Here is a 23,207-nt window from a genome sequence, read left to right on the forward strand (position 1 = left end):
GATTTTAAGGACAGATGTCCAATGAGGAGGTTCTCTGTGGTAGATGAGGAAAGAGGGTCCCCAGGCTGGGAAATTTTAAATTCCAGGTAGGAAGGTAGTAAAAGAGAATGAGATTTGGGGTTGGAGTGGCATCCAGAGGTGTCCCTCACATTGTGGGAGAAGGCTGGGACTATGGTTCTGGCATTGTGAGTTGTGCTTGTGTCTAAGAGGGTCTACTGGGCAGAGATTCTCACACAGGACTCAGATGATGGAAAGGAGTTTAATGTCTACTCTAGGGCTTTCACCTATTTTTTCCTTCCTTCCTTGAATTTGCTTTCCTTATTTATTTATCTTCAGTACTCTATCCAATGGAAACCCAACATTTGTTTCTTTTTTTGAATTGCAGAGAGTGTTAATTTTTCCACTCTTGGAAATTCAGGGACAGACAGGAGAGGAGACGAGAAGCCAACAGAATAGCATTTAACTAGCAGTGTTGATAGGGAGAATTCATCCTGGCTGGAGGAATGTATTTGAGGGCGGAAGGATAACTGGGCTCTGGGAGGGATTACTGGAGGAAAGGAGGAGCCCTTTGATGGAAAGGATCGCTGAAAAGAGAGATCAAGTTCCAGGAGTAAAGTTCATATTTTCTTTAAAGTTGGAGGAGGTCTGAGTTGTGGCAGAAGAGTCCTGGTATTGAGAAGCATTTCAAAGGACACATTTGTCTTTAGAATAGTTTCCAGGATTGAGACTATCTTAAAGGAGGTGGTGCTTTTTTAAGGGGAAGAGTCTTGGGTATGGATTTGATAGAATTTCAAAGCTATGATTTATCCTTTTGAATACAAAGGGTATTCACAACTCAGGACTGAGAGTTTGAAAGTAGTAGAAATGAGGCCAACAACTTTCCTTGAAACACATGATCTTTGCAGAGATGAGAGCTCAGCTTTCTTTTGGTTTCAAAAAGAGAATAAACTAGAGTTCCATGCTTTTTTAGAGTAGGGTCACTTACAATCAATTCCACATGGGGGTTTGGGAGCCCATTAGATTGGATCTATATCTAGACCTGATACAGAATCTGGGAAATGGTGCCTGACATCCCCAAAGAAAAACCCATATAGCCAGGACCATCACACACTTAATCACCAGCCCCCAGTACCTTTACTCACAAGTTCAAATGGGGCTTGAGGACATTCTTCCATAATGCTGAGTGAGGAACTGCTGGAATTGACAAAGCTGAAAGGAAGGGTCATCGAAACTCAGAGCCTCACTCTATTTGGTGTGCCTCTTTCTGAGTTCCAGAAGTTTCCCTCAGAGCCCTTAGGAAAAGACCTCAAGACACATAACTTTCTTCTTGTAGCTTTTTCAGCTCAAATCGGGGATCACAGTTCACAGTTCATGCCAACTCTGGCTCCTTTCCCAGTCTCAAAGTATGTAGGGGTGAATATGAACCTTCCTCTACAGATGGACATCCTAGGGTTTTCTGGACCTTCCTGGACTTCACAGACTAAAACTATATTAAGCTGGACTCTGTATTCTTTGTACCTTTAGCTGTGTTTCTTTGGGGTGGTGCACAACCTGGGGATGCCATCCTAGTTGGATGGAGAGGTACTTAAGATATGGTAGTACAGGCTCTAAGAAGGTGGGAGAGGAGGCAAAGTTGAGAACAGTCTGAGCTGTGTGTGATCTGACCTCCCAAGCCAGGGCCAAGACAGTGTCTTGGGCCTCCCTGATGTTGACGATAGGTCATGATGCCGAGGCATTCCCATGCAGAGCGAAGAGCAAAGTCTGACTTAAGTTCCTAGGCCAGAAGCTTTACAGCACCGAGGATGCTCTGCTGAGGGGTTTTCCCAAGTTCATTGGTATACCTCGTTGGAGAAGCCATTGGGGAAGGGTTGATGAAGAAAAGAATTGGGAATTACTATCTCGATGGTCCCAGCCCCACTTGAAATAGGTTTCTTCCCAGGCACAGCAGACAATTGGATGGCTGGCCTGTCCCTAAAACCTTGCTGGCCTGTCCCTAAAACCCTCCCCAGAGGGCTTCCTAATTGGTGCTCTAGAGCCTAGTGGCCCTCCCCACAGGTAAGTCCTTTCTGGCTTCAAGCTTAAATTTGTGGCCCTGTGTGCCTCCTGCCACCCCAAACTTGAACATCAAGGATAGTATTGAAAGGGAAAGGAAGTCTCAAATATGTGAAGGAAAGCATCCATGTGTGATTATTGTCTGTGCCAGATAACTCGATTAGGGTCTGTATGAGTGGGGAATGAGGCAGATTCCAAAACAGGATTTGAAATCATTTTAATTTATGTTATACCATCAATAGGAGCCTCAGATCTTTTCTCTCCCCTTTCAATCACTGCTAGGCAGACAGATGTCCTTCCTTTCTATGGCTTCTTATAAATCCATTTTACATAAATCTTTTGCCTGTTACTCATAGACACTCCTCCTGAATAATGAGCCTCGTGCATCCAGGAGAACCAATCATGGCAGCATCGTAGGGTGAGGCTCACTGCTGCAGAAGGTTATTCTCCCAGAATAATATCCTTCAGAGGAAGGTCTTTGGTGTTTGGGAGGTAATGCTATGTTGGCTAAGGACCTGGAAAATCTTGAATGTTGCCCCGGATTAATTGCGGCTGCTCATAAGGTCCTTGAGGGGCTATCTCCTCAGAGGGGAAAGCAAGACCAAGTGACATTTTATTACAAACTGTAACCTGGGTCCCAGACCCTGAGGTGGAACTCCCATGCTCTCGGTTAGACCCTGTAGATAGCTCCTTACCTCAGCGAGGCCGGCCAGACAGGCTAAAGCCAAAGCAGGTCACAAGGCTGACTTTGCCTCTCTCCTCTAAACGCAGGCGCAGACTGTGATGTTACCACTGTAGGTTGAGGAAGAGTAAATCTCAACTGTGCCCTGCAAACCAGAAGAGCAAGTGGGTCAGATAAAAGAGTGTGTTCCCTGTGTCCATCTGCGTACCCATTTGACCTGGCTAAATGAGAGAGGGAGCTTTTATTTTGCTTTAAATTGGAGTGTAATTGCTTTACAATGTTGCGTTAGTTTCTGTTGTACAGCACCTATGAATCAGCTACATGTATACATGTGTTCCCTCCCTTTTGAGCCTCCCTCCCCCCCCACCATTCTACCCTTCTAGGTCATCACAGAGCACCAAACTAAGCTCCCTGTGCTATACAGTAGCTTCCCACTAGCTGTCTGTTTTACACACGGTAGTAGGTATATGTCAAAGCTACTCTCTCAGTTCATCCCACAAGAGAGGGAGCTTTTGAATGGAGAAGGAGAGCTGGCCCGGCCTTCTCCTCTGGCATACAGATCCCAGGCCTCACAGGACACCTCTAGGCTCCTGAGCACAGAAAAATAAAGAGCTAGCTAAGCCTCCTTTCATGAGATAGTAGACTGGTGTCTTTTAGTTTTTAGTATAGAACATTTCAAACATAAACAAGAAGAGAGGACACTGTAATGAACACCCATGTGCCCATCATTAGTTACCAACATTTTGCCAATCTTGTTTTATCTATTTCTTCACTACCTAATTGTTTTATTTTTATGTTTTCTAGATTATTCTAAGCCAAATCACCAGTTACATGTCATTTCACCTGTAACTACTTGAGCAGGTATCTCTGTTCGATAAGGACATTTTAAAAAACAGCTATCTTCCATTATGAAATCTAATAAAATTAACAATAGTTCTTTACATTGTCTCATGTTTAGTCCATATTCACCTTTCTGTGATTGTCATGGCAACATTCTTTTAAAGTTTGTTTGACACAGGATCCAATGGAGGTTTGCATTGCATTATTATGTTCCCATTCTATAACAGGCCGCCTCCTCTTTTTTTTTTTTTTTTCTATGCTATTCATGTGTAGAAGAAAGTAGGTAATTTGCCCTGTAGAATGCTGAATGACTCTCTTCAATGACTTCACTCTTTAAAAATTGCCCCTGTCTGGACATACTCCTCCTTCTTGGTGTAGGACATCGCACTCTTGATCTTTCTCGTCCTTGGGAAGTGGAGAGGGATCTTGAAGTCCTGCCACCAAGTCCTGTTGATTCTGCCTCCTAATTGGCACCTGATTCTCTTTCCAACACATGGCCTCCAGCCTTGCTCCATGTTCCATTCATGACACTCTCACTGGAGTGATCCTTTCAGAATGCCTGCTTACTTATGCTGCTTCCCTGTTTAAAGTCCTTCACTGCTTGACACACTGTTGGGATAAATTTCTGATTCCTTTTTATAAGGCCTTTTGTGACTTAGCTTTTCCAACATCTCTAGCCTTGTCTATTGATATTACCCCTCACATTGCCTTATCCAGTCATAACTCTTTCAGCACCTTGAACCTCTAGGCGTCATCCATGCCAGCCCCTCTGCCTCATCTGGTACTCTTGGTTCATTCTTGAGTCCCAGCTGAGATGCCCTCCCTGTTCTTTGCGGCCATGGCACCCTCACAACACTGTCTGTCCCCTGTGCCAGACTGTTCACCCTAGAGACAAAGGGCTGTGTTTGCCTTGCTACTGTTGCGTCTCCAGCACCTGGCACAGTGCTTGGCATGAAGTATCTGTTACTACTTGGCAACTGCATGAATGATTATGCTGATTTCTCAAGTAAGGTGGGTAGTTCAGAGTAAGAATATACATGTGGTAGGGCTTTTTATCTAGAAAACATATAATAAAACTAACAGTTTTAATACCATGATAGTTTTGTTCATTGCTTCCTAACGGCTCAGAATTTGAAGTTTGAAGCTAATACTTCATTTCATGTTAAATTTTGGAAACTTTTTATTGAATGGGTGTTATGCATAGCAAATTAATTATTTTTATGCTTGGAATAATCATTCAAATTCATGCCTTTGATTGCAAATAGAATCCATGTTGGAACATGGCCAGAATCCATGCTGCCCCAGAGAGATCTCTTGTGCTTGGGGTCACATTGAAGCCAAATATTAACCTCCATACAGAGTGCATTTGAAGTGCTTTGGAATGTGCTCTGTTGACTTGCTTTAGTGGGAGAAGGACTGCATTAGACACCTGTCTGCCATGTTTCTGCAGGCTTTTTGGGGGCTTGGTTCTGGACATCAAGCGGAAGGCCCCCTGGTACTGGAGCGACTACCGGGATGCCCTCAGCTTACAGTGTTTGGCCTCCTTTCTGTTCCTGTACTGTGCCTGCATGTCACCCGTCATCACCTTTGGGGGATTGCTTGGAGAAGCCACCGAGGGGCGCATAGTAAGAACTTTGCCACTTCTAATGGTCCCAAATGAGAGTAAAAATATGAAGGTAGCCAAGTCTTCTGGGAGGAAAATTCCCTGGGCATGGACTGAAGAGATTGGTTTCTTCCTGCTGAATTACATAGTCTTCTGACTTCATGCCAACGAGCAACACCGCTCTCCCTTTAGAACAGACCCTCTTCTGCCTGCATATCAATTTAGATAGCTGATTGCCCTGTTGTATTGCCTGTTGCTCCAAGGATATAAAATTATATATTGATGTCATCTGAAAATAAGATTTAAGGTGACTCTGTATGACAACCCATAATGTGAATGGTATCATTGTGTTTTCTATGTATATTTATAAATAATGAATTGAGTTGTGCATAGTAGACTTGTTAAGGGGTCATATGTAGATAGATTTGGGGACTTAAATTATTGAAGCAGTATCCATTTACAAGAGGATTAGACTATGTACACATCACTCTTTCTGAGACAAAATACAAACAAGTGGCTTGTCAGGTGCCTTGGAGAGCTGAGTTAGGAATGTATGTAAGCCTGTGTCACTCACTTCAGATGGGCTGTGGGCTCAGTGATGATTTTTTCCCTCTGTAGAGTGCGATTGAATCCTTGTTTGGAGCCTCCATGACTGGGATCGCCTATTCCTTGTTTGCCGGCCAGGCTCTCACCATCCTGGGAAGCACTGGGCCAGTGCTTGTGTTTGAAAAGATTTTGTTCAAATTCTGCAAGTAAGATATTTGGTTTTCTGAAAACTCTATCTGGATGTGTTAGTTTGCTATTAGGTTTGAATGTTAGGGTCCTACTAGAGTGTAAGCAGGCAAAAGCATCCTGTGGTCTGTCACCCTGCCCCCAGGTAGGACCATACCTAAAATAGCAGATCTCCTGGCCCGAAGAGCTTTGTTAATGTCCCTCAACTTTTGACTTTCTATCTTTAAAAGCACTTTCCCTAGCTAATCCAAACTCCTAATGAAAGTTTCCAAATGAAAACTCAATTTCCTTTTCTAGTCAATTTTTCTTTTTAAAAAATTTAATTTTTTAATTGTATGGATTTTTTAAAATTTTAAATTGGAGTGTAGTAGAATTACAATATTGTGTTACAGTTGTAAGCAAGTGATTCAGTTATACATATACCTATATTCATTCTTTTTCAGTTTCTTTTCTTATATAGGTTATCATGGAATATTGAGTAGAGTTCCCTGTGCTGTATAGTAGGTCCTTGTTGGTTATCTGTTTTATATATATATATGTAAAATATATATATATATATATATATAGTAATGTGTGTATGTTCATCCCAAACTCCTGATTTATCTCTCCCTCTTCATGATTCCCCTTAGGTAGCCGTAAGTTTGCTTTTGACATCTCTAAGTCTGTTCCAGTCAATTTTTAATGAGTTAATACTCCCCCTTTATATCCTGATTGTTGGTGGAGAGTCAGCATGCGCTCGTTTTCCTGTAAATCCTTCTTGCATTGTGTATGAGAAGTAGGAGCGCGTGGTGCGCGGCCAGCCCTTCCGCCTTAGCTGCAGGGAGATGACCTTAACCATGTGGGGCAGGGTGGAGAAGTGGGCTGCGGGCAGTTTGCTCCTCCTCCGCTGCCCCGTCCTTGCTGTGGGAAATACTGCCTGTGAAGCAGATCTTTGTCACAACGGTCCCAGGACAGCCTTCAGGAGTGCAGTGCAGTCAGAATTAGGGACAAATTAGCTTGCAGTACTGGAACTGACAGTAGCAGATGAATTAACCACATTTCTGAGCCTTGCCTGTAATGCAGGGGGTCAGAATGTAACGCCATTCACTGACTTTTGATGAACTTTGGTCTTGTTTCAGAGACTACGCTCTCTCATACCTCTCCCTGCGAGCTTGTATTGGACTGTGGACTGCCTTCCTGTGTATTGTCCTTGTGGCAACTGATGCCAGTTCCCTTGTCTGCTACATTACTCGCTTCACTGAAGAAGCGTTTGCCTCCCTGATTTGCATTATTTTCATCTATGAAGCAATAGAAAAGCTGATTCACCTGGCAGAGACCTACCCCATCCACATGCATAGCCAGCTGGACCACCTTAGCCTGTATTAGTGAGTATGCTTCTGCTTCTTTTATTTTTAAAAAAATAAAGTGAAGGGCCTGAGTATAATGGCTGAGGCAGCATGCCATGCGGTGCTTGTAGCTTCTGTTAAAGAAGTGTGTTGGCCCTCTGGGAAACAGAGCTTGGTCTGCCAGAGGAGAACAGTCAAAAGTGATGATGGGGGAACCTCCCCGGTGGACCATTGGTAAAAACTCCACCTTCCAAAGCGCAGGGTGTGGGTTCAATCCCTGGCCAGGGAGCTAAGATCCCACATACCTCGCAGCCAAAAATCCAAAACATAAAAGACAAGAATATTGTAATAAATTCAACAAAGACTTTAAAAATTGCCCACATAAAATTTTTTTAAGATAATGATGGGGAAGATAGATTAAGAGTAAGAATCAGAGAAGACTTGAGAAATGCTTTCCAGAGTATGTCTTTTGGGTCCAGGCACTGAGACAAAAATAGACTGCAATACAAAGTAATTGTAAAGTAATTAGCCTCTAATTAAAATAAATAAATTTAAATAAAAAAATAGACTGCAAGTGTAGCAAGGAGAATTCAAGTTAGTTGTTGGGAAGAACTTCTTTTTGCAAAAACTTGTGAGGCTTTGGACCACATCACATTCTCTGAGAGTATATATAGGCTACTCTTAGGAATCATTAGGTAGAAAATATTAATAATTCCTTATAGATCCATAGGTCTCTTACTCTGTATCCAAAAGGTCTAGAAATCTACTTTGTTGTTCAGTTGCCAAGTTGTATCCAACTCTTTGCAGCCCCATGGACTGCAGCATGCCAGGCTCCCATGTCCTCCACTATGTCCCAGAATTTGCTCAAATTCATGTCCACTGAGGCAGTGATGCTACCTAACAATCTCATCCTCTGTCGCACCTTCTCCTCCTGCCTTCAGTCTTTCCGAACATTAGGGTCTTTTCCAGTGAGTCAGCTCTTCGCATCAGATGGCCAAAATATTGGAGCTTCAGTATCAGCATCAGTCCTTCTAATGAATATTCAGGATTGATTTCCTTTAGGATTGACTGGTTTCATCTCCTTACTGTCCAAGGGACTCTTAAGAGTCTTCTCCAGCACCACAATTTGAAAGCATCAATTCTTCAGCGCTCAGTCTTCTTTAAGGTCCGACTCTCATGTCTGTACATGACTACTGGAAAAACCATAACTTTGACTATACGGACCTTTGTCAGCAAAATGGTGTCTTTGGGTTTGTCGTAGCTTTCCTTCCAAGGAGCAAGCATCTTTTTAATTTCATGGCTTGCAGTCACCATCTGCAGTGATCTTGGAACCCAAGAAAATAAAGTCTGTCACTGCTTCCACTTTTTCCCTATTTGCCATGAAATGGTGGGACTGGATCTTCATTTTCTGAATGTTGAGTTTTAAGCCAGCTTTTTTACTTTCATCAAGAAGCTCTTTAGTTCCTCTTCACTTTTTGCCATTAGAGTGGTATTGTATGCATATATGAGGTTGTTAATATTTCTCCTGGCAGTCTTGATTCCAGCTTATGATTCATCCAGCCCAGCATTTTGCATGATGTACTCTGCATAGAAGTTAAATAAGCAGGGTCACATATAGCCTTGATGTACTCCTTTCCCAACTGGGAACTAGTTAGTTGTTCCATGTAAGGTTCTAACTGTTGCTTCTTGACTCACAGTTTACTCAGGAGACAGGTAAGGTGGTCTGCTATTCCCATCTCTTCAAAAATTTTCCAGTTTGTCGTGATCCACATAGTCAAGGGCTTTCACATAGTCAGTGAAGCAAGTAGATGCTTTTCTGGAATTCCTTTGCTTTCTCCACGGTTCAGTAAACGTTGGCAGTTTGATCTCTGGTTCCTCTGCCTTTTCTAAACCCAGCTTGTACATCTGGAAGTTCTCAGTTCATGTACTGTTGAAGCCTAACTTGAAGGATTTTTGAGTATAACTTTACTAACTTGCAAAATGAGGGCAATTGTCCAGTAGTTTGAACTGGACACTTTCTTTGGCACTGCCCTTCTTTGGGACTGGGATTAAAACTGACCTTTTCCAGTCCTGTGGCCACTGCTGGGTTTTCCAAATTTCCTGACATATTGAGTGCAGTACTTTAACAGCATCATCTTTTAGGATTTGAAATAACTCAACTGGAGTTTCATCACTCTACTAGCTTTCTTTGTAGTAATGCTCCCTAAGGCCCACTTGACTTCACACTCCAGGATGTCTGGCTCTATGTGAGTGCCCACATCATCGTTGTTATCCTGGTCATTAAGACCTTTTTTTATACAGTTCTGTGTTTTCTTGCCACCTCTTCTTAATCTCTTTTGCTTCTGTTAGGTCCTTACTTTTTCTGTCCATTATAGTGCACATCCTTGCCTGAAATATTCCCTTGATATCTCCAGTTTTCTTGAAGAGATCTCTAGTCTTTCCACTCTATTATTTTCCTCTCTTTTTTTGCACTGTTTAAGAAGGCTTTTTATCTCTCCTTGGTATTCTCTGGAATTCTGCATTCAGTTGGATATATCGTTCCCTTTCTCCCTTGCTTTTTCCTTCTCTTCTTTCCTCAGCTGTTTGTAAAGCCTCCTCACACAACCACTTTGCCTTCTTGCATTCCTCTTTAGGATGCTTTTGGTCACTGCCTCCTGTACAGTGTTACCAACCTCTGTCCTTGGTTCTTCAGGCACTCTGTCTACCGGATCTAATCCCTTGAATCTATTTATCACCTCCATTGTATAATCATAAGGGATTTGATTCAGATCATACCTGAATGGCCTAGTATTTTTCCCTACTTTATTCAATATAAGACTGAATTTTACAATAAGAAGCTAATGATCTGAGCCACATTCAGCTCCAGGTCTTGTTTTTACTGACTGTATAGAGCTTCTCCATCTCTCACGGCAAAGAGTATAATAATTCTGATTTCAGTATTGACCATCTGGTGATGTCCATGTGTTGAGTCACCTCTTGTGTTGTTGGAAAGAGAGTGTTTGCTATGTCCAGTGTGTTCTCTTGACATAACTCTATTAGCCTTCACCCTGTTTCATTTTGTACTCCAAGGCCAAACTTGCCTGTAACTCCAGGTATCTCTTGACTTTCTCTTGTGTTTGCTATGTCCAGTGTATTCTCTTGACATAACTCTATTAGCCTTCACCATGTTTCATTTTGTACTCCAAGGCCAAACTTGCCTGTAACTCCAGGTATCTCTTGACTTTCTCTTTTGTATTCCAATCCCCTATGATGAAAAGGACACTCCAGTATTCTTGCCACGAGAACCCCATGAGCAGTATGAAAACAAAAAGATATGACACTGGAAAATGAGCCCCTCCAGGTCAGAAGGTGTCCAATATGCTACTGGAGAAGAGTGGATGGCATTTACTAATAACTCCAGACAGAATGATGTAGCTGGGGCAAAGCAAAAAACAACACTCAGTTGTGGATATGTCTGATGGTGAAAGTAAAGTCTGATCCTATAAAGAACAATATTGCATAGGGACCTGGAATATTAGGTCCATGAATCAAGGCAAATTGGTTGTGTGGTTAAGCCGGAGATGGCAAGAGTGAAAATCGCTATCTTAGAATCAGTGAGCTAAAATGGACAGGAATGAGTGAATTAACTGAGATGACCATTATATCTACTACTGTGGGCAAGAATCCCTTAGAATAAATGGAGTAGCCATCATAATCAATGAAAGAGTCTGAAATGCAGTACTTGGATGCAAACTCAAAAATGACAGAATGATCTTGGTTCATTTCCAGGGCAGGCCATTCAGCATCATAGTGATCCAAGTCTATGCCACAAACAATAATGCTGAAGAAGCTAAAGTTGAGTGGTTCTCTTAAGACCTACATGACTTTCTAGAACTAACACCATAAAAAAAATCTACTTACTTACCTAGATTTCAACTTTTTTTTTTCACTTATTCAAAATAGTTTGGCTAAGTTGAAAAAAAGACAGTTTCACTGTGTCTTCATCCTTCTAGGAGAGTCTGGTCCTGTAAACATTTCTTCTCAGGAATGGTGTTCTCTGAATTATGACTAAAGAGAATTCTCCCTGTCCTTTAGCTTTGTACATCAAGTTCCCTCTGTTCTGGTTGTCCCATTCTGATGTGGAAGGTCTGGTTGTGAAGTGAACAGTATCAGTCTGAGACTGCCTGAGCAGAAGGCGCACTGTGTGGAGATGCCTGCCAGCCAGCCTCGATACACTTTTCTAGATTCTAGCTATCCCTTTATTCACACTTTAAAAATAACTCCTTAAATATGTATTAGAATTTAAAATTATTTTATTACAAAATAGTCACCATCAGGGAATATAATCTTTGAAACCTAGTGGATTTCTGATTGGCATTGGAGGAAGGTTCATTCTTTGACCTTTTTTAATCATTCATTTATTCATTTAACAAATATTCATTGAGCACCTACTATGGGCCCAGCACTGTTTAGACCCTGGAAACATAGCAGTGAACATGACAGACAAAAGTTCTACCCTCATGAGTTTATGTCCAAGTGGGAGAAGACAGGCAAAAGCGACCAGCTCTGGATTGTGTAGACTTTGGATTTGGATACTGAAATTCTTTGTTAATAAAGCTCAAGACAATATTTTCTTTAAAAACGAATTTTATTTCTTTTTGGCTGTCTGGGTCTTCGTTGCTGCTCGGGCTTTCTCCAGTTGCGGAGGCCTGGGGTTACTCTCGATGTGGTGTGCAGGCTTCCCGTTGTGGCGGCTTCTCTTGCGGAGCACAGGCTCCAGTCTGAGCGGGCTTCAGTAGCTGCGGCACACAGGCTCGGGATTGTGGTTCCTGGGCTCTAGAGCACAGGGTCGATAGTTGTGGTGCGCAGGCTTAGTTGAGCCACGGCATGTGGGATCTTCCCGGATGAGGGACTGAACCGGTGTCTCCTACATTGGCAGGCAATTCTTTACCACTGAGTCACCAGGGAAGCGCCAAAGTGGTATTTTTTTTTTTTTTTAACATTTCAGTTGCATTCCACTGTTGATTCATATTGCAGGCAGATTCTTTACATCTGAACCACCAGGGAAGCCCGTTATAAAGCTAGAACTCCCCAATTCTTTAAGTGATTTTATGGTAATAGGTGTGTAACTGATTTTTTAAGTAGAGTTAATTTTTTGAGAGCAAATTTTAGGATAACAGCAGAATTGAGCACAAAGTACAGACAGTTCTCATATACCTCCTGGCCCCCACCATGCAGTCTCCCCCACTATCAGCATCCATCACCAGAGTGACATGTTTGTTGCAGTCAGTGACACATCATGATTACCCATAATGCAGAGATTACATTAGGGTTCACTCTTGGAATTGCATATTCTATGGGTTTTGACACACGTAGAGTGACATATCTGCCGTTATAGCATCCTACTCAATAGTTTCTCTGCCCTAAAAATTCTCTGTGCCCAACCTGGTCATCCCTCCCCCTCACCCTGACCTCTGGCAACCATTCATCTTCTTACTCCATAGTTTTGCCTTTCCTACTGTGTCATATAGTTGTAATCATACAGTGCATAGGCTTTTCAGATTGGCTTAATTCACTTCATAATATGCGCTTAAATGTCTTCTTTGTCTTCTCATGGCTTGGTAGCTCATTTCATTTTAGCACCGAATAATAGTCCATTGTCTAGATGTACTACCGTACATACATTCACCTCCTGAAGAACATTTTTGTTGTTTCCAAGTTTGGAACTGATTTTTTTTTAATACATAAAAATAGTATTTTATGCTTTCTCTGTTTTTGTTTTGTTGATTTCCTTCTATTGTTATTGCCTATTGAGATCTTTTTGAATTTTAATCCTGTCACGCTACATCCTTAGAAGGTGTGCTTGGCAGAATCAGAGGTGAAACCAAGTTGCTGGGAATGGCCATGTCAGTTGAGTATACTGGGAGCCAGTACAGGCGTGAAGCATGCTGGGACTGGGAAGCAACATGGTGGCCAGTGGGACAGGTCTGGTCTGCTCTGGTTTGGATGCAAGACGAGGCCTGGGGAAGCCAGGGAATGACCAGGAGAGTAGATATTACCAGGGAGAATGTTGTAGTTTCCACCATGATTCCAGGAGGCTCTGACTTTAGAGCAAGAATGTGATAGGGGTTTAAGGTACCAAATATTTTGGCTTGGGGAGGCTATTGAGAGCTGAGTGGGGGTATCCGGTCCTCCTTGCTATGTAGAATGTATTTTGTAGGAAGAGCCCAAGAGATAGAAACTAAGCAAGGGAACTACCACATCAGATGCCTAACTCGTCAGCCCAATATCTGAAGACCCACATGCTGATTTGAGCCCAATTTTAGTAATGACTGACTGAAAAATCAGGGTATCGTTGGATCTCAATGAATAGGACCAACCTCAAGGATCTGAAGTGGGCAAAGGAGAAATAGCACGGGCTTTGGCAATGCCTTTGGCCCTGTCATGGCTCAGAACATTCACTTGAATACTTGGCTACTTCTCTCAGGAATGTTTTCTTTTCCCCTCAGCTGCAGGTGCAGCCTCCCAGAGAATCCGAACAATCACACTTTGCAGTACTGGAAGGACCACAACATCGTGACAACAGAAGTGCACTGGGCCAACCTGACTGTTAGTGTAAGTCTGGGCGCTGCAGGTAGCTCAGCCTCGTGGCCGCTGGGCTTCAGGGGTCCTTCTAGGTAGAAGTGGGGAGCCCTTCAGTACACTCTGGTGTTGATAGAAATCAAGCGTTTTGGTTTTGTTTTTTTAGAACACAATTCTTAACTGACTTTCCTTTCCCTTCAGAATCTCTTGTAGACAAAGGGAAAGGAAGATGACCTTGCACCTCTTTCCCACACACATCCTGCCCAGTGACCCTACACTGAGGATATGTGGGAATGAAATCAGGGAGGATCAGGGTTCAGATCCAGATTTTGTGGGGGCTTGAAGAACATTCAAGTTTGGAAGTCCTCTGTAATAAAAACAGTGCAATAGCTGGGGCCATCCCAGAACCTCGTGTTTGCTCAGGACAGTTCTGATTTCTTTTACAAAAGTGTGTTAGTTAGGACCGTAAGCAGTCACCCAAAGTGCAGACAAGAGCCCACAGCTGCATGGAGGGCAGGTGGAGGCTACAGGCAGCCTGCATGTCCCAGCAACCCTGGGATGACAGTGACAGTCAGGAGACAGCAGCTGTTTCCTCCCTCGTGCCTGCCTTTCATCACCCAGAATGTCTATTCCTCCAGGAGTGCCAGGAGATGCACGGAGAGTTCACAGGCTCTGCCTGTGGCCACCATGGACCCTATACTCCTGACGTGCTCTTTTGGTCCTGCATTCTCTTCTTCACCACCTTCATCCTTTCCAGCACCTTGAAGACTTTCAAGACGAGTCGCTATTTCCCAACCAGAGTAGGTAGCACACTCTTGCATTTCTTTTGTGTTAGACTTCAAATATCACAGAACCGTTCTCAGCCTCCATGCTGCTTGGGAGTACACCGACAGGTGCAGAGCTCCAGAGACCTGATTCTGGAGGCCGTGGCCTTCTCTTCTTCCTGTGTCCAGCAGCCTCTTTCATAGATGTGTGGTGTAGGATGAGCGGTTAATACCTAAGAATTTTTGATTGAAAAGTGTCCGGTGAGTTTAAGGTGGTCGTCCTATTCAATTGCATCTCATTTCCAGAATGCTGGGGTATGTCGCGAGTAGTAGCTGAAACTGGCACTTGAAGACAGTGCATTGGGATGACTGCCTGGGATGTGTAGGGGACCCCAGAGTCTCCTCTGGGGGATGACTAGTAATAGCTTGTGAAATCACTGGGCGCATTGACTGCAGCAGCCAAAATGCTCCTGACTTGGTTTGCATGATGATTTGAAGCCTCAACTGCCTCTCCCTGACACAGATGGCATTGTTTATTTTGTGACCGGTTTGGGTGGGGTGGAATTAGAGGCCAAGCATAGGGGGACTAAAGGTATCTTTGCTTTGAGGAGGAGCTAGGATCAGGAGGAAATGGTGGTTTTCCTGTGTGTGAGGCTTTTATCAGTCAGATATGCAAAGCAGGATGTGTGAATGGGTGAGGGTCTCAGTTGATGAGACATTTTCTTTGTATACATTCAGGACAACAACACATTCTCAGATGTCAGTGAGTCTACACAGTGGTTAAGGGAAGCTGCATGAAGGGCAGGTGGAAGCTGCAGTTCTAAATAAGTTGTTGTTTCTAAATAAGTTGTTTAAATAAATAATTTCTAAATAATTTATTTATTTGTTTCCGGTCTGGACATACAATGAGCAGGTGGCAGTTGTGTACTGACTACTTGCTACTTGCTCAGTCAAGCCTGGCTTAAGTGAAATAGGGGATGCAAAAGAAGCTTAAAATGTTGTCTCTGTAACAGATACACACACTACTATATATAAAATAGATAAACGACGACCTGCTGTATAGCATAGGGAACTCTACTCAGTATCTTGTAATTAACGTATAGTGGAAAAGACCCTGAAGAATAATATATATATGAAATTGAATCACTTTGTTGTACACCTGAAACACTGTAAATCAACTATACTTCAATTACAAAATAATAAACTGTAAAACGTGAATTATGCTGCGATTCATGGGGTCGCAAAGAGTCGGACATGACTGAGCGACTGAACTGAACTGAACTGAACTGATGGACTCTAGAAAGATGGTACTGATGATCTTACTTGCAGAGCAGCAAAGGAGACACAGACATATATATTTTAAAATTATATAGTAACTTTCAGTTCAGTTCAGCTCAGTTCAGTCGCTCAGTCGTGTCCGACTCTTTGCGACCCCATGAATCGCAGCACGCCAGGCCTCCCTGTCCATCACCAACTCCCTGAGTTCACTGAGACTCACGTCCATCGAGTCAGTGATGCCATCCAGCCATCTCATCCTCCTGCCCCCAATCCCTCCCAGCATCAGAGTCTTTCCAATGAGTCAACTCTTCACATGAGGTGGCCAAAGTACTGGAGTTTCAGCTTTAGCATCATTCCTTCCAAAGAAATCCCAGGGCTGATCTCCTTCAGAATGGACTGGTTGGATCTCCTTGCAGTCCAAGGGACTCTCAAGAGTCTTCTCCAACACCACAGTTCAAAAGCATCAATTCTTCGGCGCTCAGCCTTCTTCACAGTCCAACTCTCACATCCATACATGACCACAGGAAAATTCATAGCCTTGACTAGATGAACCTTTGTTGGCAAAATAATGTCTCTGCTTTTGAATATGCTGTCTAGGTTGGTCATAACTTTCCTTCCAAGGAGTAAGCGTCTTTTAATTTCATGGCTGCAGTCACCATCTGCAGTGATTTTGGAGCCCCCCAAAATAAAGTCTGACACTGTTTCCACTGTTTCCCCATCTATTTCCCATGAAGTGGTGGGACCGGATGCCATGATCTTCGTTTTCTGAATGTTGAGCTTTAAGCCAACTTTTTCACTCTCCACTTTCACTTTCATCAAGAGGCTTTTTAGTTCTTCTTCACTTTCTGCCATAAGGGTAGTGTCATCTGCATATCTGAGGTGATTGATATTTCTCCCTGCAATCTTGATTCCAGCTTGTGTTTCTTCCAGTCCAGCGTTTCTCATGATGTACTCTGCATATAAGTTAAATAAACAGGGTGACAATATACAGCCTTGACCTACTCCTTTTCCTATTTGGAACCAGTCTGTTGTTCCATGTCCAGTTCTAACTGTTGCTTCCTGACCTGCATACAAATTTCTCAAGAGGCAGATCAGGCAGTCTAGTATTCCCATCTCTTTCATGTATGCATTAATATATGATATTTATCTTTCTCTTTCTGACTTCACTCTGTAATAAGCTCTAGGTTCATCCACCTTTTTAGAACTGACTCAAATGCATTCCTTTTTATAGCTGGGTAATATTCTATTATGTATGTGTACCACAACTTCCTTATATACTCATCTGTTGCTGGACATCTAGGTTGCTGCCATGTCCTAGCTGCTGTAAATAGTCCTGCAGTGAACACTGGGGTACATATGCTGTCTAGGTTGGTCATAGCTTTTTCTGCCAAGGAACAAGCGTCTTCTAATTTCATGGCTGCAGTCACCATCTGCAGTGATTTTGGAGCCCAAAAATAAAGTTTCCCATTGTTTCCATTGTTGCCCCATCTATTTGCAACTGGATGCCATGAGCTTTGTTTTTTGAATGTTGACTTTTAAGCCAGCTTTTTCACTTTCCTCTTTCACTTTCATCAAGCTTTTTAGTTCTTCTTCACTTTCTGCCTTAAGGGTGGTGTCATATGCATATCTGAGGTTACTGATACGTCTCCTGGCCATCTTGATTCCAGCTTATGCTTCTTCAAGCCTGGCATTTTGCATGATGTACTCTGTGTAGAAGTTAAATAAGCAGGGTGGTAATATACAGCCTTGACGTACTCCTTTCCCAGTTTGGAACCAGTCTGTTGTCCATGTTTGGTTCTAACTGTTGCTTCTTGACCTGCATACAAATTTCTTAGGAGGCAGGTCAGGTGGTCTGGTATTCCCATCTCTTGAAGAATTTTCCACAGTTTGTTGTGAGCTACACAGTCAAAAGCTTTGGCATAATCAATAAAGCAGAAGTAGATATTTTTCTGGAACTCTCTTTCTTTTTCAATGATCCAACAGATGTTGGCAATTTGATCTCTGGCTCCTCTGCCTTTTCTAAATCCAGCTTGAACATCTGGAAGTTCATGGTTCATGTGCTGTTGAAGCCTGGCTTGAAGAATTTTGAGCATTACTTTGCTAGCGTGTGAGATGAGTGCAATTGTGTGGTAGTCTGAACATTCTTTGGCATTGTCTTTCTTTGGGATTAGAATGAAAACTGACCTTTTTCAGCCCTGTGGCCACTGCTGAGTTTTCCAAATTCGCTGGTATATTGAGTGCAACACTTTCATAGCATCATCTTTTAGGATTTGAAATAGTTCAGCTGGAATTCCATCACCTCCACTAGCTTTGTTTGTAATGATGCTTCCTAAGGCCCACTTGACTTCACATTCCAGGATGTCTGGCTCTGGGTGAGTGATCACACCATCATGGTTATCTGGGTCATGAAGAGCTTTTTTGTACAGTTCTTCTGTGTATTGTTGCCACCTCTTCTTAATATCTTCTGCCTCTGTTAGGTCCATACCATTTCTGTCCTTTATTGTGACCATCTTTGCATGAAGTGTTCCCTTGGTATCTCTAATTTTCTTGAAGAGATCTCTAGTCTTTCCATTCTATTGTTTTCCTCTCTTTTTTTTTTTTTTTGCACTGTTCGCTTAGGAAGGCTTTCTTATCTCTCCTTCTATTCTTTGGAACTCTGCATTCAAATGGGTATATCTTTCCTTTTCTCCTTTGCCTTTAGCTTCTCATATGGTAGTTTTATTCCTACTTGCAGGGCAGCAAAGGCAACACAGACATGAAGAACAGACTTTTGAACAAAGTGGTAAAGGAGAGGGTGGAATGATGTGAGAGAATAGCCTTGAAACATACACATTGCCATATGTAAAATAGATAGTCAGTGGAAGTTTGCTGTATGATGCAGGGAACTCAAAGCCGGTGCTCTGTGCCAGCCTAAAGGAGTGGGATGTGGAGGGGGGTGGGATAGGAGTTTGAGAGAGAGGGGACATATGTGTACCTGTGGCAGATTTGTGTTGATGTATGGCAGAAACCTTCCTATGTTGTGAAGTAATTATCCTCTAATTTATGTGTGTGTGTGTATATATATATAGAGAGAGAGAGAGGGAGAGAGAGAGAGAGAGAGAGAGTGTCCCTGTCATCAATAGGAAGGGAAAACCCATGAAACAACTAGGCCCATAGGAGATAGCAGTCATTAGATGGATGCCATCCTGGGATATAAGTGCCACAGGTGTTCAAAGGAGAGAAGGACCCTGGGCCCCAGGATGGGCTTCTTGGTAGGGCAGCTACATGTTCAGAGAATTTATGTAACATTCAGAGGAGAACTAAAAAAACCAGGGAAGGGGAGCTAGAAACCTCAGGTTTCACAAGAAAGCAAAGTCAGGTTAAAGTATCAGTGATGTTACATGTGGCCATGTATATCTGGCCAGATGTTATATCTGGCTCAGTCTTGTTGGAAGCTCAGATTAAAGTGGGCATACAGTGGGCACTAGACACTGAGGGGGACTGTGTTTTATTAAAGCTACAAAACTATAAAATCGGTTAGTCAGTCCTCTTAGGGGCAAAATGGTGATGAGGGGCTTTGAAGAAAAATAATGTAGGAAAGGCATACAGGAGGTACTAGGGTGGAGGGTGGTGACCATGAGAGACGATTAAGTGGAAATTGTGATACTTGAGTGGATGTAAAGGAAGGAGCTGCCCATGGAGTCACCTGGAGGAAAAGCCGCTGAGGCAGAGGGATGAGCAAGTGCAAAGGCCCTGAGGTGGGAGAGTCTGGTGTGAGTAAGAAACAGTAAGGAGGGCTGTGTGGCTGGGACACGCAGAGTGAGTTGGGGAGCATTAGGACCTGGGTCAGAGCAGTAATGATATCAGATGTGTGTGGGCCTCACTGGCCAAGGAGGTCTCTGGGCTTTTTAGCTCCATGAAATGAAGAGGCATTTCAGGGTTTTGGTAGAAGAGTGACATGATCTGACTTGTGTTTTGAATGCTCATTCCAGCAGCTTTACATAAGGACAGAGGCAGGGTTAGGAGTCTGCTGCAGCTACAGAGACAAGAGCTGCCGGTGCCTCTGATCTGGTTGGGAGCTATGGGGTGGTGAGAAGGGGTCTGATTGTGGGCATGAGCTAAAAGCAGAGCCAACAGGACTTGTGAATGGATTTGATGTTGGGGCTGAGAGCAAAGAGGAGTTGGTGCTGCTGCAAGGTCTGGGTGCAGCTGGATCTTCTTGGTCCCAGGAAATCTTATCCCGAGTTCTCAGAGCTATTCCCTAAATGCTGGGCCCAGATTCTCTAAACAGAACTCCTCAGAGTTTGGAGTGGGTCTCAGTAGAATTTGTCAGAGGATTCATTCTCCCTTATGATACCCACACTTTGGTGGTATTATTTTGGGCATGTTAACATAGTCCTGTTGTTTAAATATGCTTGTATTAATTGACCAATAAAATTAAATCATTCTTCTGAGCATGTTTAAGCATTTTACAATACCCGAGTCTTTTCTATTGTGTTTAATCTACAGTAACACATCTCCAATCCTTTTTCATGCCAGGTCCGCTCCATGGTGAGTGACTTTGCTGTTTTCCTCACTATCTTCACAATGGTGATTATTGATTTTTTGATTGGAGTCCCATCACCCAAGCTTCAGGTTCCCAGTGTGTTCAAGGTAAACAGATCTTAGGGTACTCGGTGCCCTTATGTAGTTCATAGACTCTGATCCCGAGTTATTTCAGGGGCCTCTCCTTATCCTAATCATGTATTTTGTAGTCCTCTAAATCTGAGTTGTGCTGCTCACGCCATACCATTCAGAAAAGCAAACTCTTCAGGCTTGACTGAGTTCAAATTAGAAAAGTCAGAAAACCTAATGTTGTTTAATGAATGAAAAGCCTTATTTATTTTCTTAATGCCATTTATTGTCTTTAATATGTGAAGATTTATAACAATGAAATGTGGGAACTTGCCTGGTGGTCCAGTGGCTAGAACTCCATACTCCCAATGCAGGGAGCTGGGTTCGATCCCTGGTCAGGGAACTAGATCCCACATGGCTCAACCGAGAGTTTCCATGCCACAGCTATTAATAAGATCCAGTGCAGCCAAATAAATAATTAAAAAATAAAACAATGGAATATCTGTATTTACATAAACATATACCAAAGACTGTGGGAATGTGGGTCTCTGGAACAAGTTCTGGTTCCCAGCACTTCACTGAGCATCAGCTGTCTTAGGAAATCAGGAAGGGTGAAAAGGCTCTTTGTAGGCCTCAGTCCTGCTCCTCAAGTATCTTGCCCATGAGGAGGTGAGGCGGTGGAGGAGCTTCACCCTCATTCTAGGGCCCCCACCAGAGTAATCGTGACCTCTTTTCAACCCTAATTCATTGTTTGTATATCTGTCTATAATCAATACTGTTGATCCAAAAATCTGTACAAAAAGTAAAACAGATGATCTACACATGGGGACTCGGATCTGTTTCAGTTTGGGGGTACCTACTGAGGAAACTGAGAAGATAGAACAGCTGAGCTCAGTTCCGCAGATCCCCACAGGGTGGGGCGAAGAGGAAACCCGGGTGTCCTTGGGACTGGAGAGGAGCCAGGAGAGGAGGGAATGGGTAGGAGGAGGAGGCCGGGAACGCAGGCCCGTGGCAACTTGTAAACACCCGGCATAGTCGGCCTTCATCTTCCCTTTCTGTCTCCCTGAAGCAGGCCTGGTTAAAAATATCTTTTTCTGTAATTGCTTGAAAAAATTTTATTTTGTTTTGTTAAATTCAACTGAAATGCCACCCAGTTAGAAATTGATGGATTAAAAAACATACTCTTTAAAAGTATATACCTCCTAGAATATATATCATTCTCACCCTGTGTGAATGAGTGCGGTCAGCTTTTTCTCTAATAGCTGGCTGAGGTCAACAATGCGGGAGGAATGGATTTTATGTAAAAATAAGTACTCAGAGCATTAAGCAGTTCTTGGAAAGGTTTCCTGATGGGTAGGCTTCAGATAGTCAGAAGGCACTGCATTTCTGGGACATCTGGGAAGAAGGCCTCTGGAAGATGGGAGAGACGTCAGAGAAAATGGGAGAATGTCAAAGGCAGTGCTGCTCATTGGCAGGCCTCCCTTTCAGGAAGCAGAGAGAACATTTTCTTCTTTCTTCTCTTCCCTATTACACCACATGACCCCCAATGACCAAGACCCAGTCTGAAGGCTAGTACTATTATTGATGGGTGAGTAGGACACGACTGAGCGACTGAACTGAACTGAATGTCAGTCAGAGATTAATACGTTTTTGTGTTGACCTAACAATTTAACTACCATTTAGAACATTATTACTAAGGAAACACAGATTCTATAAACTTTCAGAACCTAACCTAATAATAATTTGGGACTTGGTGACATTATTGAAGAGTCTTTGAATCCTAGAATGATAACCAATGTGGAATCAAATACTTTGGATTAAAGTCTTTGCTTTGTTCATGAGTTTGGGGCCAGTTTGTATCCCTGGCCTTTTACCTTCCATCCCTACTTGCCAATCAAAGTGAACTTTTCTTACCCAGAGTACCCTGGCATTTTTTTTTTTTTGAGATTTAGGAGAGTTTAGTTAGTTTATAAGATTTATGAACAGTGGTCTTACAGGGTCATTGAAGAGAATCCCAAATCATGCGAGTCCCCAGATTGAGTGTTTTGGACTCCTCTCTCAGGTCTCCAGGGCCTGGACCTTGTTTCATTGCTGATAGGAGGTGGATCTTGGACCAGGCCCCTGAGATTCCACGTAACAGACTCTGTTGCCTTTATTTGTGCTGTAAACATACGTGATATGGCTTCTGGTGGGGAGAGTAGTGAGGAGGATAATCACAGTTATTATATTGTCTTTGCAAGTTATAAATTCTTCTTTAAACAACATATTTTATTATTAGTCAATATATTTTATCTGGGTCAATGCGGAGATAAAGTCACTTTTTCTGTACACAGGGGTTTGGAGAGCCAGGGAAGGAAGTGAAGGATTAGTGAATATTCCATAAGAAATTGACAATTGAGGACTGACTCTTTCAAAGGGGATTTGGAACAAGGTCATAGATTTTCTAAGGGATTGCTGTATTTCATGCTCCCTTTTTTTTTTTTTTGAGAATTTTCATTCAAGAATAAAAAGAAGTGTGGTTGTTGTGATTCAGTTTGATCTGTTTTGCCCTAATGACTACAGTTAACTTAAAATACAAAAATAAAACCTTGCTTTTTCCCTTTAGCCAACACGGGATGACCGAGGGTGGATTATCAGTCCCATTGGCCCCAATCCCTGGTGGACTGTGATTGCTGCAGTCATCCCGGCACTGCTCTGCACCATCTTAATATTCATGGACCAGCAGATCACAGCCGTCATCATTAACAGGAAGGAACACAAACTCAAGGTAAGAAAAC

At 42.8% G+C, this 23,207-nt stretch overlaps 1 protein-coding gene across 2 annotated transcripts in view; it reads left to right on the plus strand.

The window, feature by feature from the left end:
- The window catches only part of SLC4A8 (solute carrier family 4 member 8), an 83,658-nt gene that overhangs the window by 38,462 nt on the left and 21,989 nt on the right, over positions 1–23,207 (plus strand). For both annotated transcript variants that reach the window (XM_055583737.1, XM_055583741.1), the window contains exons 12-18: positions 5,025–5,199; positions 5,796–5,929; positions 7,028–7,273; positions 13,723–13,828; positions 14,434–14,595; positions 20,356–20,469; positions 23,036–23,197. In XM_055583737.1, coding sequence (XP_055439712.1) covers positions 5,025–5,199; positions 5,796–5,929; positions 7,028–7,273; positions 13,723–13,828; positions 14,434–14,595; positions 20,356–20,469; positions 23,036–23,197 — 1,099 coding nt within the window. The remainder of the gene's footprint in view (positions 1–5,024; positions 5,200–5,795; positions 5,930–7,027; positions 7,274–13,722; positions 13,829–14,433; positions 14,596–20,355; positions 20,470–23,035; positions 23,198–23,207) is intronic.

Source organism: Bubalus kerabau, chromosome 1 (assembly GCF_029407905.1).
Source record: "Bubalus kerabau isolate K-KA32 ecotype Philippines breed swamp buffalo chromosome 1, PCC_UOA_SB_1v2, whole genome shotgun sequence".
NCBI lineage: Eukaryota > Metazoa > Chordata > Mammalia > Artiodactyla > Bovidae > Bubalus > Bubalus kerabau.